The 20,319-nt window shown below is 40.5% G+C and overlaps 1 protein-coding gene across 7 annotated transcripts in view; it reads right to left on the bottom strand.

Annotated features, from left to right (window-relative positions):
- gatad2ab (GATA zinc finger domain containing 2Ab) overlaps positions 1–20,319 on the bottom strand; it is a 102,099-nt gene that overhangs the window by 44,399 nt on the left and 37,381 nt on the right. For all 7 annotated transcript variants that reach the window (XM_043721459.1, XM_043721458.1, XM_043721460.1 and 4 more), the window contains exon 3: positions 12,917–13,214. In XM_043721459.1, the coding sequence (XP_043577394.1) occupies positions 12,917–13,214 (298 nt within the window). The remainder of the gene's footprint in view (positions 1–12,916; positions 13,215–20,319) is intronic.

Genomic DNA, 20,319 nt, shown 5'->3' with positions numbered 1-20,319 from the left:
CAGTTGAATAGACTATCCAGTAATAACAATCAATCAATGCCTTTTGTGGAGGGGCAGAAGGGAGGGGGGAGAAGGGCAGGACGGAGGGAAGGGAGGGAGGGTGCATAGGTGAGAGTGTGGCAAAGAAGTGATGGAGGGGGTGCAGATAATAATGAACTGGAGATAAGAAAGAATTTGGAGGAAACAAAGGGGAGGAGAACTGAGAAGGAAGTTCAGAGTTCCAATACACTATAGACTCTTGCACCATGATGCCAGATTTTACAGATGCACTTTACTCATAACTTCAGCCCTGCTTCATTTTCAGATTTCCAAGGATAATTTGAAGCAGCTATGATTGTTGTGAACGGCTCAAGAATAGTTTTCCGTTACCAGACTTTGTAATGACCCCCGTGGATTGTGTCTGGAAAACTAGGTGACATGATTGTATGGTAACTATCCTCCCACTACAACAGATGGCCAGTAAGAACAAACTCCTCCCAACTTCAAAACCCTGGTGTTAGTGAAATTGCAATGTTAAAAACAAAACAAAATAAAATAAAACATTTGATTTTCTCTCATTTGCACCACTAGCCACTGATACACAGCGATAAGAGTGCCAAGAAAAGTCTTTCCATGTGGAGAGATTCTACTTTGTCATGCATGCTTAGTGATATGGTTCATGTGATTGAAAACTAAAAAGGCACTTACTTGCACAATGCCCATCCCATCCTCAAATACTGCAAAAACATTTTACATGAAATGAATTACTCTGCAAAATCTAAGCAAACTTAACAACTATTTTGTGTACAGGAAATCGAAGTACTATCCTCAAGTACCATCAGCCTCGAGAATCCATTTTCCACTTATTTTAAATGCACAAGCGTAGATAATAAGTCTATTCGACAGGAGGTGTCATAACTGAGCTTGTCACAACAAAAACTTACATTGTTGTTATGAAGTTGAAGGCATGTATATACCTTTAAGAGAGAGTGAATGCAGTTTTGCACTGAGAGTTTCCAACCACCTCACATATGACTAGCTAGCAGGCTCAGAACGTACTGGAGAATTGAAAATATGTAACATTTGGCTGTGAAACAGATACCCGAGTTAATTGCTATTTTGACAACAATTTGAATTTAACCAATTTAAGTTATGCCCCGGGATACTAAAACCCAATTGATTTTGAATTTATTGATTTTGTCAATCTCGAACAAATGAGATGATCTATGTTTGGGGTATTTAAAAGCAGCAGGCATTTAGAAAGTTAGACAAAGAGTAACTGCCACCTAGAGACACTACCATTCAAAACACTCTCTATTAAAAGTACCTTTTCATATGAAACATCTTTACAGGAAAAGACAGAAGACGACCCAGGGAGATCTTCAGCCAAAAGGAGGACGACACCGGAGACGACAGCCGATGTGTGGTTTTGAAATTAAGTTGATGCAATTTTAATATGTGTTTTTATTGGAACGTTATTGTTATAAAGAGTTGGAGGCAGATAACATACAATTAAGAGAAAGGGGGGCTTGGAGTTTTGAATAGCTGTTGTTTAATATTCACTTGTAGAGTTAAGGAATAAATTGATATTATTTTTCTTTAAATGGTGGAATTTGGGAGTTCTCGGTCACTCATACTTTAACAGATTATGAGGTGCGGTGAGCTTTTCTAGATGTTTCTTTTAATTAGCAGAAGAGTTCACCACCGTGTCATAACACTGTATATGTGTTTCACAACTTTGGGATATCCCAAAGTATTTTAAAGCCACATGAAGGCAATTACATGCTTCTGAAGTGTAGCCATTGCTGTGATGAAGAAAATGTAGTGGACAATTTGTACATAGCGCACTCCACAAACAAACACCATAGTAATGATCAGAGTAACTACCTTTGGTAATCAAGTGACATACATTGGCCCAAGACAAAGGAAGCACTTCTGGTCAGTGCCATGGGACCTTTAGGTTCACCTGGGAGTACAGATAGGCCGCTGGTTAAAACTCTTCATCCCTGAAGTGTGAGAGAGAGATTGCGCATAGGGACATGGCAGTGTGCAGAGAGGAGAGATTCATTCCTTTTATCAAAAGCATGTGATAAAAGATTTTCTTCTTGGAGCTCTTACATGGATTTAAGGGGCTGGATTCTGTGTGCATCAGATTAAATCCAGTTCTAACAGTGATAATCTTTGTATTTTTGGCTTCTCCCTAGGCTGCAAGGATTGACAATCAGAATGCCTCACCAGTAATGCTCTATTATGCAGCTCAGTGAGAGAGCTGCTGGATACCACTGACCATTCCAAGCTTTTGTGTCACTGCCACGTTGGCAGTCAAAGCAGTTAATGGAGTTAATGCAATTGGAATCTGAGCATATACAAGTCATTTGCACACAACCACACACATTTCTGTTTCAATTCATCTTTCAAAGTCTTTAAGTTGGGGATCCTCTAATCATGTTTGTGTAATGAAGATAGACTTACTCAGAATGTTAGTGGATAGGGGAAACAATTATATGACGAGGCAAGTCTAACACAATAGTAGCCCGATTGATCCATCATGCTGCATTCACTTTAACTCAGATGCATGCATTGTGCTTCAAAAAAGCAAACTATTTTAGTGTAGTTCACCCTTCAAAATGAAACAGCTCGATAGTTTCAAATCAGTTTATAATTCATATTATTCTTGGATCATGAACGTTACTCCCAATGTTCCCTCAACAGGAGCTCAACTTTAGCAACTCTATAGAACCATCATATAAATTTATAGCTCTTGTTGAAATTTGTGGACACAGGCAGCTCATCAATGTCAGTGAACAATGCAATGACCCAGTAGAGAATGAGACCTGAAATGGTTGGGGGTGGGGCAGTGGAGTGCAGGGGAAGGCTCCTCCTGGGATAGAAAACTTCAGTTTTTTAAAACTGGAAGGATCCAATTCGTGAAGAGCAAATAAAACGATTCAATGACTAACCAAATACTTAAACTTTGAGAAATGACATTGGAAAACTATTCCAAAGAATAAACACAATTACTCATTCTAAAAGCCAGTTCCCCTTTTTTAGTTGAAATTCTTCAGTCCACATGACAGCTAAAGTGTAAAAATATAACCGGCTATAGAAATGACAAGTATAAGTGGTTAAGCACAGCCATCTTTCATCAATCAAAATAATTTATATTGTTGATGCCTAATCTGAGGGTCCAGATTTTCCTTATTCCACATCACCAGAAATGTGTAATTCTTAATATGCCCATAATTTACAATTAATAATTTCACCCTCGATAACACCTGCCATTTTATACTATTTTGGAATATCAGGCATCTTTAATGAGCAAAGTATAGGTATAAGTTGGATTAGAGGTCAATATAGAAATGCATGAATGACAGTGGTTAGAGTATTCCTAGCTTGAGGGCATTAGCAGGGGTATGTGGGGGTTTCATGTTGAGAAGTAGTAGAGATTGTTTTGAGTGGATTACTTATTTGCCACAAACTTTCAATTTGTACTGATGATTTGGAGACGCTGTTGTTGGACTGGGGTGTACAAAGTTAAAAATCACGACACCAGGTTATAGTCCAATTGGTTTATTTGGAAGCACTAGCTTTCGGAGCGCTGTTCCTTCAGGTGGTTCTCCACAACCACCTGACGAAGGAGCAGCGTTCCGTAAGCTAGTGCTTCCAAATAAACCTATTGGACTATAACCTGGTGTCAGGTGATTTTTAAGTTTGCACTGAAGTCTCTTACAACGAATCTCAGCATAAAAGTTAATGTACAGAGGAAAAATGGATTGCCTGGCCATTAGAAGGTTAAGCAATGATTTGTTCACAGCTTTCAAAATGCTAAGGAGACCATATGGGGTTGGTAGAAATTATTTCTGCTGGTTGGGACTGTCCAGGAATAAGGGACATCAAGTAGATATTTCAAGAGTGAAGTGGTGACAACATCTATAACAAAGGGCTGGAGAAATTTGAAATTTAGATTTAAAATGAACAATTAATCTGAGTGACAGACTTTTGTCAATCAAAACTATTGAGAGATATGGAGCAAAGGATTATGGGTTGCGGATTAGCCATAATTTCATTAAGAGATGGACCAGGCTTGAGGAATTAAATGACCCACTCATGTTGCTATGCTCTTAAGATGAAGATGAGAAACATTAATCAGGGTTTTCACACCCCAATGCTGCTCAATTGCTATTTTGTATAAACTGATTAGTAAAGAAGGCATTTGCAACTGGAAGGCAAATTACAAATTAGCTGGGATAGGAGGAAATTAAGAATTTTACTCTTGGCTCCTGGAGTTTTATTCCATTGCGTTCCTGAGTCTGAAATGCCTTCCTCCAGATTTTATCTTTGATGAACCCTGAAAGGCCACTGAACTGAAGGGATTCTGCTTCTCCCTCTCCAGTTGTTGCTGACCTGCTGAGTATTTCCAACATTTTTATATTTCATCAGCAGCATTTTGCTTTTGACTTTCAATTGGAAATGGGAAAGAACACAAGCAAATAAAGAATCCTTGAATAAGCTCATTCACCAGAGGAAATTATTCCATTTCTCAAATATACAATAAAATTTTCCTCTGCTGACTTTCTCTCCTCACTCCATACTCTTTTACAGACACTAATGTCAATGTGATGGCAGTGTGACAGACCTTTGATACTGCAAACAGTTTACCCTGAGCCAGATATTCCTGAGTCTTACATCTACATTTCACCAGTTATCAATGGTGAATGATGAGCAATAGGACCTTTAACTCCATTTCACGAACTATAGGACTGTTTTCTATATTATTCCCAGTTGACAGCATTTAACTCTGCATAGAAAATCATCTTGGCTGAAATCGACATGGTTCAATTACACATTGAACACAACTACAAAGTACAACTATTCTTATTACATTTGATCCCCTTATCTGCAAAGGTCACCTTGAGTTCCCATCATTCTTCACTGGAGAAATCAACAGTAAATTGTTTCTAACTTTTTATTTGATATTGAGATATGTAACAGTATTAGGCGATTTAACCCTCGAGTCTGTTCATTTGAAAAGATCTGTGATATAACTCCAAATACACAGATTTAAAATAAAGGTGTTTCCTATTTCACTCCTGAAATAACTCTCTTTGTGGACTATGCCACACCCTGGTTCCTAGAAGACCATTCAATTAGTGGGAAATTTCTCTCTAGCTAGCCTCTCCATTCCCTTTAATGTAGGGCAGCAGAGCAGAGACACAGCTGACCGTAGGATCAGGAATAGACCATTCAGCTCATCAAGCCTGCCCCACACACCACTTGCAGTCAGAAGTCTATCAAACTCTATCGTAAACACACTGAAAGCCTGAGCCTCCTATTCCCTCTATGGTAAAGAATTCCAAATGTTCCTAATCCTTTGAGCCAGAGAAATTTCTCATCTCTGATCAAAATGGCACCTCCCTTGTTTTTAAACTGCGACACCCCACCCCTAGTTTTAGGCATCCTAACCAGGGACACAGCTTACCTACATCTATCTCGTCAAAGTATTTTGTAAGTTTCAACAATGTGGGCGGCACGGTGGCACAGTGGTTAGCACTGCTGCCTCACAGCGCCAGAGACCCGGGTTCAATTCCTGCCTCAGGCGACTCTCTGTGTGGAGTTTGCACATTCTCCCCGTGTCTGCATGGGTTTCCTCCCACAATCCAAAAATGTGCAGGTTAGGTGAATTGACCATGCTAAATTATCCGTAGTGTTAGGTGAAGGAGGTAAATGTAGGGGTCTGGGTGGTATACGCTTCGGCGGGTCGGTGTGGACTTGTTGGCCCGAAGGGCCTGTTTCCACACTGTAAGTAATCTAATCTAATCTAAAAATGATCTCTCATCCTTCAAAAGCTCTAGAGAATACAGGCAGAGTTTGACCCAATTTTTGAAGTTCTTTTACCAGCTTATCAGGAAGCTTTGTCTAGTTATTTTTCTTGAAGACCAGCATTTGCTACCTTCCATTAATTGCTTTTCGACAGAGCAACCTGCTAAGCAGCTTCAGACAGCAGTTAAGACCTAACAACATTCTGTGGGATGGAGTCACATGTAAGGACAATAAATAGATCATAGCTGTGGGACCATTACGGACTACACTTGCATTCCAGAGACTATTAATTAAATTTAAAACTCAAATTCCAACACTTGCCGTTGTGTGATATGAACTCATGTTCGAATCTTAGCCTGGACCTCTGGATTATTAATCCAGTGACATCATCATTATGCCATCTCACCTCAACCAGTTGAGATCGTCATTCATCAAAGTTTCATGTCACCAGACTGCAGGACAATGGGCTGGGATCAGAAACTTGCCAAGATAAGAAACCAGAGACAAGTCTGAAAGTTAGGGCTGAAGCGATGCTACCATAATCGGGATCACTGAGCTTGATGACTTGTAACATTCAAGAATCTGCTTTATACAGATACACTAACAGTAATCAAGATAATCAGAATCGTGTATAGCCCCCATTCCCATCTTAATTTATCTAACGCAAAGGTCCTGAAGTTCCTCTCATGTTCAATTGTTTAAATAATTCAGGCATTTTTTGCCTCCACTACGCAGATTATTCTACAGCAGATCACCATAAGAAATTATTTTTTAAAAACAATAGCTGCAAATGGACCTTTTACTGGTTTGACACTGTGCCATTTCATTTAATGCCATTTTCCAGATTTACTTTTCCCTTTCTTTTACAGTTTCTTATATTGGACCTAATTGTATAGAGGCACACATCTCTTGGCTAAGTCTTTCCTTGTAACTCTTCAATCACTCAATTTTTTTTTCGCAACTCAGTGATAAGAAGTCAACACAAATTGAAGAGGCTGTCCAACCCCAGCACAATAATTTTGATGACAACTACTGAGATATATTCTCTTATGCTCAGTGTCTTGCACGAGATGCATTTGCAATTTTGCAATTAAATTTGCCCTTGGAAAAAGGAAAGATACATTAGCTTGAAGGAAGCACCATGTTTTGATATTGATCAGTTTGTATCCAAGTCACCCTCTATCCAGAAACATTTTTCTTCATGTGAACTACTTGCTTCAGTGGCTTTTCCTATTCTTTATGAACTTAGTTAAAGCTCTGGATTATGCTTATATTCCCTTGAATACAAAAAACTAAGAGGTGATCTAATTTATTGTTTAAAACAATTAAATAGATAGGATAGATATGAAAGGGCAGATCAAGAAATTTTTTCCTCTGGTAGGGAAGCTCAGAACACAAGGACATGAGCTTAAAATGAGAAGTAGGTTGATGGGTGTTATGTCAACAAGGAATAGGTTATCTGGAATTCTGTATTCACCATGCCAAAAATAAAATGCTTTTGAAGGCAAGGGTCATTTGAAAATTTCAAAACCGAGAATGGTAAAATTTCTGCTAGCTAATAATGGTTAAGAGTTATGAAACCAGGTGTATGGAAATAAGAGGTAGATCAACTGTGACCTGACTGAATGTTGGAAGAGGCTTGAGGGATTGAAAAGCAGCCTCCAGTTCTGGTCTATATTCTGCGTTTCTATTCATTTATTCCTCCAAACAAAACACATTCACGTGGATATCAGGAAAACAATAGCTGGTTGTGTGATGTTTTTTTTTCAATGATGCACCCACTCCAATTAGAAAACAAAATGGTCAGCAGTACAATTACAGATATTGTTGCTTCAAACTTATGCTGGATCCTAACAGCCTTCATGTGGTAAATTACTGGGATTACAACACAGAAACAAACCATCGCTTAATACCAGTGTGTGTACTCCACAGCAACCTCCTCCCTATACTTTTCAACTAATCCCCTTAGCTGAATTATCTAATCCTTTTGACCTTATGCAGTAGTTGCAGATATGTCAAGATCGTTGAGGGTCAATTTAAAGGTATTGGATTAAATATATTGCAACATCAGGATTATGCCAGTTTAGCTAATGTTTCAGTGCAGTGTCAGTGGTGTGGTAAAATACTTCATGCTAGATGCACATGTAGCATTCTTGGCTGGGTTAGAAAATTCAGTCAATTTCCAATCCAGAGACCTTATACAAATATTCTGGCAGACATTCCAGCTGTGGTACTAGGGAGGGCCACAAATTTTCGAGGTGCCACCTTTGGTTACCATGATTTCAAAGACATGGCATTGGTTCAGTCTCAACTGATGCATCACACCCAATTCTTAACACCGCATTTGGGGAGGATGTGAAGGCATGAGAAAGGATGCAGAAAGATTTACAAGAATGGCATAACTAGGGCTTGAGTAGGGCTTTAAACGAAGCAGTTAGTGTGCGCGGATCAATTGCACAGAAAATTATAGCAAAAATTAGATGGGGAGGGCTCAGTAGAGGCTATTAAAGTTTCCAGAACAAGTAACAGGGCAGTGAATGGAAAGGGTCAGGAATCTAACTTTAGACACAACACATAAGGGGATAGTCAATGCAGGACTGAGGGTGTTGTACTTAAATGCACACAGTATACAAAACAAGGTAAATGAGTTTGTACCTGCCAATTTCAACCTGCGAAACAATGTTGCAGGTATCACAGATGTGGCTGCAAGGGGATCAGGGCTGGGAACTAAATATCCAAGGATATACGTTCTATTGAAAGGATAGGGCAGCTAGACAGAGGAGGTGGGGTGCCTTGCTCCTATGAAAATAATGTTGGAATATTGTGTGCAATTCTGGTCTCCTTCCTATCGGAAAGATGTTGTGAAACTTGAAAGGGTTCAGAAAATTTACAAGGATGTTGCCAGGTTTGGAGGATTTGAACTATAGGGGGAGGCTGAACAGGCTGGGGCTGTTTTCCCTGGAGGGTCGGAGGCTGAGGGGTGACCTTATAGAGGTTTACAAAATTATGAGGGCATGGATAGGATAAATAGGCAAAGTCTTTTCCCTGGGATCGGGGAGTCCAGAACTAGAGGGCATAGGTTTAGGGTGAGAGGGGAAAGATATAAGAGAGACCTTAGGGGCAACCTTTTCACACAGAGGGTGGTATGTGTATGGAATGAGCTACCAGAGGAAGTGGTGAAGGCTGGTACAATTACCGCATTTAAGAGGCATTTGGATGGGTATATGAATAGGAAGGATTTGAAGGGATATGGGCTGGGTACTGGCAGGTGGGATTAGATTGGGATGAGATGTCCGGTCGGCGTGGACAGGTTGGACCGAAGGGTCTGTTTCCATGCTGCACATCTCTATGACTCTATAAATGATAATGACTCAGAAGGCGTAGAATCTATGTGGGTAGAGTTGAGGAAATGTCAAGGAGAAAAGACCCTGATGGGAGTTAATGTACAAGCCTCCTAGCAGTAGTCAGGATGGGGGAAGAAAACAAATCAGGAAAAGGCATGTATGAAAGGGACTATGACAATAATCATGGGGGTGATGGTGGGGGACTTCAATATGCAGGTGGACTGGGAAAATCAGACTGGTAGCAGATCCCAAGAAAATAAATTAATGGAATGTCTACGAGTTGTTTTTTTGGGGAGCAGCTTGTGGTAGAGCCCACTAGGGAATAGACAATTCTAAATTTGGTGATGTGTAACAAGGCAGACTTGATCAGGGAGCTTAAAGTGAAGGAATCCCGGGGGGGGGGATAGCGACCATAATATGATAAAATTCACCCTGCAGTTTGAAAGGGAGAAGATGGAATTAATGTAATGGTATTACAATTGGGTAAAAGGTAACTACAAAGGCAAGAGGGACAAGCTGGCTGGAGTTGGTTGGCAGGGAAGCCTAGCAGGGAAGACGGTGAAGTTGCAATGGCAGGAGTTTCTGAGGGTAACTTGAGAGTCACAGCACAAATCTGTTCCAAAGAAGAAGAAACATACTAAGAGGAGGTTCAGGCAACCATGGCTGACAAGGAAAGTCAGGGACAGGATAAAAAGAAAATAAAAATCAATGTGGTGAAGATTAATGGGAAACCAGAGGATTGGGAAGCCTTTTAAAACCAGCAGAGGACAACTGAAAAATAATGAGGGGTGCAAAGATAGAATATGAGAATAAGCTAGCTCGTAATATAAAAGATTTGGAGATGCCTGTGTTGCACTGGGGTTTATAAAGTTAAAAATCACTCACACCATGGTTTCAATGCGATTTCTCCCCCACCCATCCTTTTAAATTCCAAGTACAGACTCAGTCCTTAACCGCTCCTCATATTCCAAACCCTTCATCACCGGGATCATTCTTATATACTCCTTCCTTAGTTATGAGCTATTGAAATCCTAGTTCAATACCTGTTGGACTATAATCTGGTGTTGTATGATTTTTAACAATATAAAAAATTGACTGCAAGTTTTTTTTTAAAAAGAGGTAAGATAGAAGCAAGTGTGAATATTGGACCACTGGACAATGAAGCGAGAGAAGTAGGAAGGGGGAGCAAAGAAATGGTGGAGGAATTGAATAGTACTTTGCATCAATTTTGGAAGACATCAGCAGCATAACAGAACTCGAGACAGTCAGGGAGCAGAGGTGAGTACAGTGCCCATCAAAAAGACATTGAATAGGTACACGATCAGGAAAGGTTTAGGAGCATATGGGCCAAATGCAGGCAAGTAGGACTAGTTTAGTTTGGGAAACTGGATCAGTATGGATGAGTCACCAAAGGGTCTAGTTTTGTGCTGTATGACTCTATGACTAAGAGGGCTCCAAGGAAGCTGAAAGGTCTGAAGGTGGATAGATCACCTGGACAAGATGGACAATATGCCAGAGTTCTTTTGATTTGGTTTTTTTTAATTTATTTATTGTCACATGTACCTAATAACAGTGAACGCTTTCATTTACCTGTACAGACAGATCATAGTATGCAAGATAATAGGATGAAAAAAAGTTATTGCACAGGGCGTGCACTAGGTAAGATCAACATTAGCAAGATCAGCATTATTTAAAATTAAAGTCCACTCGTCAGTCTCATAACGACTGGGAAGAAGCTGTTCCTGAACCTGCTGGACTGTGTTCAAACTTCTGTATCTTCCGCCTGATGGAAGAGATTGTAGGGGAGCATTACCAGGGTGTGATGGGTCTTTGATGATGTTCTGAAGGAAACAGCTGAGGAGACTGTACGTACATTGGTGGTGAACTTTCAGAAAACAGTGGAATCAGGAAAGGCCCAAAAATGAGTAGAAAATGGTAGATGTAAAACCTATTTAAGAAAGGAGATTAGCAGAAGACACGATACCACAGGCCGAATTGGCCTGATCTTGGTCATAGCTAAGATTTTAAGTTCATTTTGGATGAGATTGCGAAGTACTTGGACATGCATGGTAAAATACAGCTCAGTCAGCATGACTGACACATCTATTAGAATGCTTTGAAGAGGTAACGAGCAAGTTAGAAAAGGAGAGCCAGCAGACATGATCTATTCAGATTTCCAGAAGGCCTTTGACAAGGTACTCAGGAGGCCGGTAATAAGATTAAAAGCTCATGGTGTTAGGAGCAAGATACTGGCATAGATAGAGGATTGCTTGACTAGCAGAAGGCAGAGGGTGGGGTAAAGGGATTTTTTTCATGATGGCAGCCAGAGACTGGGTTCCACAGGGGTCAGTGTCAGAACCACAACAATTCACGTTATACATTAGCAATGTGGACAAAGTAACTGAGGGCATTATTACTAAGTTTGTACACAACACAAAGAAGGTAGAGTTAAGGAAGCAGAGAAGCTGCAGAAGTTAGGAGAATTAGCAAAGAAATGGCAGATTGAATAAAATGTGGGAAAGCCAATGTGGTGTAGACTATTTTTAAATAGGGAACATCTTCAAAAATCTGAAGCACCAGGGGATTTGGGAACTCTTGTTCAGGATTCCCTTAAGGTTAACATGCTGGATCAGTTGGCTGTTCAGTCAATATTCTCATTCATTTCCGGAAGGCTAGAATACAAGAGCAAGGATGCATTGCTGAGGATGCACAAGGCTCTGGACAAACCTTAAAGAAACATAGTGAGCAGTTTTTGGGCCTCATAGCTAAGGAAGGATGTGCTGTCCTTTGAGAGATCCAGAGGAGTATATAAGAATGATCCCGGTGATGAAGGGTTTGGCATATGAGGAGCAGTTGAGGACTCAGTCTGTACTTGATGGAGTTTAAAAGGATGTGTGGGGGAGAAATCGTATTGAAACTTATAGAATACCGAAAGGTGCAGACACAGTGGATGTGGGGAAGATATATCCATGAGAAGAGACCAGGACTTGAGGGCACAGTCTGAGTGGTGGGACGACCTTTTAAAATTGAGATGAGAGGAATTCTTTCAGCCAGTCGGTGGTTAATCTGCGGAATTCATTGCCACAGAAGGCTGTAGAAGCCAAGTCATTGAGTGCATTCAACACAGAGATAGATAGGTTCTTTATTGGTAAGGGAATCTAGGATTACAGGGAGAAGGTAACAGAACGAGGTTGAGAAACACATCAGCCATGATCGAATGGCAGAGCATATTCAATGGGTTGAACAGCCTAATTCTACTCCTGTACCGTACTGTCATATGGTTCAGAAGATGAGGGACTTTGTTTATGTTATGGTTTGGAGAAACTGTGAGACAAGAGGTGACATTTACTGAATTTTCTAAATCAGGGGTCCTGACTGAGGAGACAAGGTTGAAAATGAATCATCAATTTAAGGTGATTGACAAAACAACCAAATGGGCAACGGGGGGAAAAAACTTTGCAAGGCTAGGGAGAAATGGTAGGAAAATGATTCTTGCTGAATTGCTCTTGCACACAGCTAAGACACACAGGTCAGACTAAATAGCCTCATCCTGTCCGGCAACTACTTTCCTCCATTGCAACAGCAGCGTTACTTCCAAAATATTTCTTTGGATGTAAAGTGCAAGGGGGGTGTCATGGAGGTCAGAAATGGGCCACATAGGCGCAAATTCTTTGTTGTCTCTTTTTAGTGACATTATTGGCCAGCTAATTTCTCCTTTTACAGAAATAGAGTAACTTTAAAAGAATTAGATGAATTTATGGCTGTATACTCACATCTTTGATGTGCTCATGTCGACAGGTTCATCACCGGCCTGTACTTCTACTTTAATTGTTGCTTTCACTTCACCAGGCCCTTTTAGTAACCCAGGAGTCCGACCACCACCCCGATCGACGGGTTCAGTTTTAATTCTCATTCCCCCTTTCACATCATCTAGTTCACTGTCCCTATCATTCCCTCTGGAACATTCCATTTTTGGTTTCTTCATATCCACATCATTATGCAGGCCTTCGCGCTCCAACGCTCTCTTTTGGCTTCGTGTTCGGTATACTTCATCTGTCATAGCAGAAATATCTGTCAAAAAAGACAAAGTATTACAGGCTTTGATTTCTCCACCTAATGTTACACTGCACTAAAAACAAATTTTTGCCCCCAAAAGATGGGTCATCAACTGCTCATTGGAGAATCTCTAAACATTGGATATTTGGGGTCTTGTTAAGACAGGTTGTAAAGAAGTAACTGAGGCACCAGACAGGGATGAAAAGGCATGAAATCAGAACTGATATATAAGCAAAGACCAAATGTGCTGAGGATCTCTTCTCTGGGGTGAAGACTAAGCAACAAGCTGATACAGGTGCACAAGATCATGAAAGGGTTTAATAGGGTAGATTTAGAAAGGAGACTACAGTAAAGGAGGCCATTGGGCCCATCAAATCTATGCCGGGTTGTTCCATTCAGCCTTTACTTCCCTGTCCCCATATTCCTACAATTATTCCTCCTTCAAATACTCATCCAATTGCTTTTTAATGAGTAAAATTTAATTTATAGCCACTGTGCGTTTCAAATCCTAACCACCGGTGCATAAAAATCCTCTCAAACCTTGGATTCTTTTGCTGATCATCTTAAATCTATGCTCTTTGGCTATTGACCTTTCCGCCACTGGAAGAAACTCTTCATTTACTTTCATCAAAAACCTCCGCCAAGCCCGACCAAATCTCTTCTTCTCTTAAACTCACATAAGCAAAAATTGGAGATGCTTGAAATTTGAAAATAGAAAAAGCTAGAAACACTGATCAAGAGAACGTGTGACAGATCAGAGACCTTTCATCAGAATTTTTCAACCTTTTCTGCTCCAACAATTCCAGTTTCCCAGTCTACATAGCTGCAATGCTCCACTTGCAGAACCACTTGAGAGCTATACACTAACACTTGAAATATTTTTCATCCAATTTAGCAAGACAACTGAAAATTCCACCACCGACACAATCAGGAGAAAAACCTAACCTTCATTTAAATATATAAAATGTCCGAAACAGGGTGTGACCATTTCCTCTGCTTCAAATAAAAATCTTCAATTCCATGTCAAATGAAGGTCAAAGTTAATTCGAATTTCATTAAAATCTTCCAATTTAGCAAAGCTCTGTAATAGTGGTGATTTTCTCCTTATTACTAAAGATCTTCATTGATTAGGTCTAATGAAGCTCAGAGATGGCTGACTAATGCATCTGATGAGGGAGCGGCGCTCCGAAAGCTTCCAAATAAACCTGTTGGACTATAACCTGGTGTTGTGATTTTTAATTTTGCACACCTCAGTCCAACACAGGCAGTTCCAAATCCTCGTTAAATGCTTCATCTGATCTACCTTAAATGCAGATTCTGGTATTGAATTTTGTTACTAGAACAAACATCCTTGACTTTCCTTATCTTCACACAGAACCTTTGCACACAGTAGCTTTAAGATTTCCGAGTGGACAATCAGACTGCAATTAAGTGTCACAAAGTTTTCATGCTTTGGCTATTTAAAATTTAACACAATGGCTATTTAACTTATTGATACCAATAGAGAATTAACAAGAAATTTCAAAGTGGAGAGAATATGGATCATGTGATTGAAAGGAATAGTATAGATGCATCAAGGGGAAATTAGTAGCTGGTGAAGGGAATGGAGAGTTGTGCTTTTACAATTGAATAAGGAAACGTTGGGGAGAGTTTCATAATACAGCATAAACACCAAAAAAAGATTTGTTAGGCTGAATGGATTGCTTTTGTGCTGCATATCCTATGCAAGGAAGAGGGGCAAGATCACCTTCAAACGAATGAGTACTCAATCATTTAAATATGTTCTTACCACAAGTGACAGAAATACACACCGGTGAGCCTTAAATCAGTGGTGGGTACATTGCTGGTGGGGATTCTAAGGGACCGGATTTACATGCATTTGGAAAGGCAAGGACTCATTACGGATAGTCAACATGGCTTTGTTCATGGGAAATTGTATCTCACTAACTTGACTGAGTTTTTGAAGAAGCTACAAAGATGATTGGTATACTCTAGACCGGTTTGGTCTGGGCGAAGTTTTCATAAGATGGGTAAAAGGTTCTCTACAGTTTACCTCTCGCTGCGGTCATTACCAACGGGTACGATCAAGCAATTTTAATATTTCTAGGGGCAGCCGGCAGGGCTGTCCCCTTTCACCATTACTTTTTAACGTTGGTGATTGAACCGTTGGCAGAGGCCATTCGTGGGGATCTCAATATATCAGCTCCAGAAGTGGGGTCAAAACTACACAAGATCTCACTGTATGCAGATGATGTTCTAATTTTCTTGACAAATCCAGCAGTCTCAGTGCCTTGCCTGATACAAGGCATTCACGCGTTTGGCGGTTTTTCAGGGTATAAGATTAATTTTGCTAAATCAGAGGCTATGCCTATGGGTGGTCTTACGAAAGAGTTGGCTCGAGAGTGACTATAGATTCCCATTTAGGTGGTCACAGGGGGGTTTTGTGTACTTGGGCATATTCATTACTCCAGTTCAGGATTGGCTGTTCAAAGCCAATTTTACTCAATTATTTGAAAAAATTAAACAAGATCTCCAAATTTGGGAGACACTTCCAGTCTCATGGTTGGGTCGGATAGTGCTTATTAAGATGAATATTCTCCGTTTGCTATACCCTATACGGATGCTCCCCCTGATTTTCAATAAACAAACACTCAGGAGACTGAACAGTTGGTTCAGCTCCTTTATCTGGCACCATAAACGGCCCCTCATTAAATTAGCCAAACTGCAGTTGCCTCACAGACTGGGGGGAGTAGACCTTCCGAACATTAAAAATTACCAATTAAGCTCGCTTTTGACCTACGTAAGCGATTGGGTTTGTGGGGACCCTCTTCAATATGGCTAGATATCGAAGTCTCCCAGGCAAGGTGCCCCCTTACCAGTTTGCTGTTTTTGGACAAGGTGAGGACAGTTAGGTAATATTGCCATAACCCAATAGTCATCAATACTGTTAAAGCATGGAGGGCAATTCAGCAGAGGGAAGGTAATATTGGCAAAACATCTTTGTTTACACCTTTAGTGGGTATGCCGAGTTTTCAACCAGGTATGATAGATTCAGGATTTAAACGTTAGGCAGCTAGGGGTATATCTTGCATGGGATTTATTTGAGGGAGATGTAATGATGTCCTTCGATCAGTTAGTACGGAAGTATGAGTTACCTAATAGAGACCTCTTTAGTTTTTTTCAAGTTAGGGATTTTATTCAAAAAAGGACCTCACTTTTGACTGATCCCTACAAATCTGACATAGAAAGAGGGGTACTAAGGGCTAAGAGCACATTGTCAGTACTCTATATCACCAACTGGGGGGTGCCACCTCAGATGAGTCTGATCGACACTGCAAGATGTGGGAGAGAGAGCTGGGTGTTGAAGTTTCTTCAGAGGCATGGGAGGATATTTGGGAGAATGCAAGGAAGATATCAATTTGCAATAGGACCCATGCTTTACAATTGAAGATTCTCCACAGGGTCCACTTAGCCCCAGACTGTTTGTCAAAATTTAAACCAGGGGTATCTTCAGCATGCCCCAAGTGCAAGGTCTGTATGGGTACTCTTACCCATTGTCTTTGGTCTTGTGACAGGCTTCAAACATATTGGAGCACTGTGGTGGGTGCGATGGAGAGGATTTTAGGTGTGGGGTGGAGAAGGATCCTATTTCGCTCCTTTTGGGCCTACCCATTGTATTTCCTGCAGACTCGCATAGGGCAAAATTTTTCAATATTCTTACATTCTGTGCAAGGAAGAATATCTTGCTAGGTTGGATATCAGAAAACCCCCCAGGCCTGTCAGGTTGGTGGAAGATTATGGAGCATATTCCCCTGGATTTTCTCACAAATATGGTACACCACAAAACTGAGAATTTTTACAAGACATGGTCACCCTTTTTGAAATACCTGGACACAGATTTATCTGCCACACTAACAAGGGCTTTTATATAGCCGTAGTGATTGTGTTTCATGAGTCCAATATCCAGGGAGGAGGAACTGTGAATTATGAGTGTTTTGTTGGCTGGGCGGAGTTATTACTATTTATTTGTTTGTTGTTAGGTATTTATTTAGTTATTTAAAAAGCTAGTTTAGGTTTTTTTTACTTTTATATTTCTCTATATATGTTTATACATTCGTATAGGAGGGTGGGTTGGGGAATGTTTTTTATTATTTGGGTTTAGTTTTATACTATTTTTGTACTGTTTTGAATTGCATTGTTTTGTATTTGTTGTAATATTTAAAAATCTATTTTTTCTGAAAAATATATTAAAAAAAGATTGAAGGAGGCAGAACAGTAGACGTCATCTACATAGACTTCAGTAAAGCATTCAACAAGATTCGGCATGGTAGGATAGATCACATGGTATCCAGAGAGAGCTAGTCAATTCGACAAAATTGGCTTGAATATAGAAGACAAAGGGTGGTGGTGGAGGGGTAGTTTTCGGACTGAACGCCTGTGACCAGTGTTGTGCCACAAGGATCGGTGCTGGGTCCAATGCATTTTGTCATTTTTATAAATGATCTGGATGTGAATATGGGAGGTATGGTTAGGAGGTGTGCAGATGACATCAAAGTTGGTGGTGTAGTGCAGAGTGAAAAAGATTCTCAGAATACAACAGGATCTTGATCAGATGGGCCAATGTCCTGAGGAGGAACAGATGGAGTTTAATTTAGATAAATGAGGTGTTGCATTTTGGTAAGGCAAACCAGGCTAGGACTTATATAGCAAATGGTAGAATCTTGGGCAGTATTACTGAAGAGAGAGACCTAGGGGTGCAGGTGCATTCTTCCTTGAAAGTGGAGTTGGTGAAGGACATTGGTGAAGCCACTTTTGCAATACTCTGTATAATTCTGGTCAGACTTCTAGAGGAAGGATGTTGTTAAACAGGAGGGTGCAGAAAAGACTTGTAGGGATGTTGCCAGGATTGCAGGGTTTGTGCTATAGGGAGAGGCTGAATAGGATGGGGCTTTTTTTTCAGAGACTGAGGGGTGGGTAAAGAGGTTTATAAAGTCATGAGGGGCATGGATAGGGTGATTAGCCAAGGTCTTTTTTTTTCCCCAGGGTTGGGGTGTGGGGGAGGGAGGGAGGCAGTCAGTCCAAAACTAGAAGGCAAAGGTTTAAGGTGAGAGGGGAAAGATTTAAAAAGGACCTGAGGGATGACTTTTCCTATGAAGAGGATGGTGTGTCCCCGAAATGAGCTGCCAGAGGAAGTGGTGGAAGTGAGTACAATTACAACTTTTAAAAGATATCTGGATGGGTATATGAATAGGAAGGGTTTACAGGGATATGGGGCAAAATACTGGCAAATGACATGAGGTCACTTGGGATGTCAGGTCGGCGCGGATGATTGGGTCAAAGTGTCTGTTTCCATGCTGTATGACTCTATCGAACCCTAGAATTACAAAGCTTTAAGTTGTCTCCAGGACCAGCCCTGATTGAAAGGATACAACCTAAAATTGTCCTAGAAGTAAAAATACTGCAGATGCTGGAAAACTGAAATATAAATAGAAAATGCTGAAACTATTCACTAGGCCAAGCACAGCAGCTGAGAACCAGAAAAAAAAGTTCATTTTGACCTGCAACTCTCTCAACAAAATTTTAGCATTACCTGTTGAGATATTTATTCTTGTTCAGTTAGCAAATTCCTGGTTTCAAGTAGGCAGAACAAGATAGGCTCAAAGAAAAAGAACAAAGAAAATTACAGCACAGGAACAGGCCCTTCGGCCCTCCAAGCCTGTACCGGTCCAGATCCTCTATTTAAACCTGCTGCCTATTTTCTAAGGATCTGTATCCCTCTGCTCCCTGCCTTTTCATGTACCCGTTGACATACATCTTAAATGAGTGTTTCAAGCACCCACCACTCTCTGCATAAAAGAACTTTCTCTGCATACCTCCCTTAAACTTTTCCCCTTTCACCTTGAACTCATGACCCTTAGCAATGGAGTCCTACACTCTGGGAAAAAGCTTTTGCTATCCACCCTGTCCATACCTCTCATGGTTTTGTAGACCTCAATCAGGTCATTCCTCAACCTGCCTACCTAATGAAAGTAATCCTAATCTACTCAACCTCTCCTCATAGCTAGAACCCTCCATACCAGGCAACATCCTAGAAAACCTCCTCTGCACCTTCTCCAAAGCATCCACATCCTTTTGGTAATGTGGCAACCAAAACAGTACGCAGTATTCCAAATGTGGCTGAACCAAGGTCTTATCCAACTGTAACATGACCTGCCAACTCTTGTACTCAATACCCCATCCGATGAAGGAAAGCATGCCGTATGCCTTCTTGACCTTCATTGATCCATAACTAGACTAAACTGAAATTTTAGCGATAAATTTTAGCAATGATCAGCCAAATTTCCACAATCTACACAAAAGTTAACATGCTGGTGGGGTGAGGTGAGGACAAGAGCAAGAATTTGATTATAGTCCTTGTTGTTCGGCAATGACCACTGCTGGAGAATACATACATGGTTTTCATCATTGGGGTAATGCATCCAATGCTCCTTCTAACTTCTATTCAGTGCACAGCTGGCTGTTGTGCTGAAAAGCCTCTAAGTTTGATGCATGGCTGCACATACATGTTTCTTAAAGGGAATGTTGCTAGTATGCAGTCAGTTTGTGCCCTGTGCAGCACACTCTTGACTACCACAAAGTTTTATGCACTCACATAGCTTGGAGGAAATATTGGTCACACCTTATGGGCCTGTTGACAGCCTATTTAATCTTCACTGTTCAAAGACCAGCCAATAGGATAGAGGAGTGCAGCTGGTATCTCTGAGAACATTACAAAGATCCATAGCTTTGGAGGGACATTCTCAGGAAACCAGAGAGGAACAGAAAAGTCAGTAAAGAGAACAAGGTGAAAAACAAAAACAACTTTTCAGCATGATACTAGAATTGAAAGGCTGAATGGGCTGGTGGTCATTTCACTGGAAAATAGAAGGCTGGTGGAACAACCTGATATAAATCATTAAAATCATGAAGGGGTGACCGAGAGAAGACTAGAACTAGGACCTATAGGATAATAAATGATAGATCAAAAAGGGAATTTAGGAGAAACTTCTTTACCTACTGAGTAGTTACAACTTGTAACTCATTATCAAAGGGAGCATAGACATGTACAGCACAGAAACAG

The sequence above is a fragment of the Chiloscyllium plagiosum genome, chromosome 31 (genome assembly GCF_004010195.1).
Source record: "Chiloscyllium plagiosum isolate BGI_BamShark_2017 chromosome 31, ASM401019v2, whole genome shotgun sequence".
Taxonomy (NCBI): Eukaryota; Metazoa; Chordata; class Chondrichthyes; order Orectolobiformes; family Hemiscylliidae; genus Chiloscyllium; species Chiloscyllium plagiosum.
This window is presented reverse-complemented; position numbering and strand designations above follow the sequence as displayed.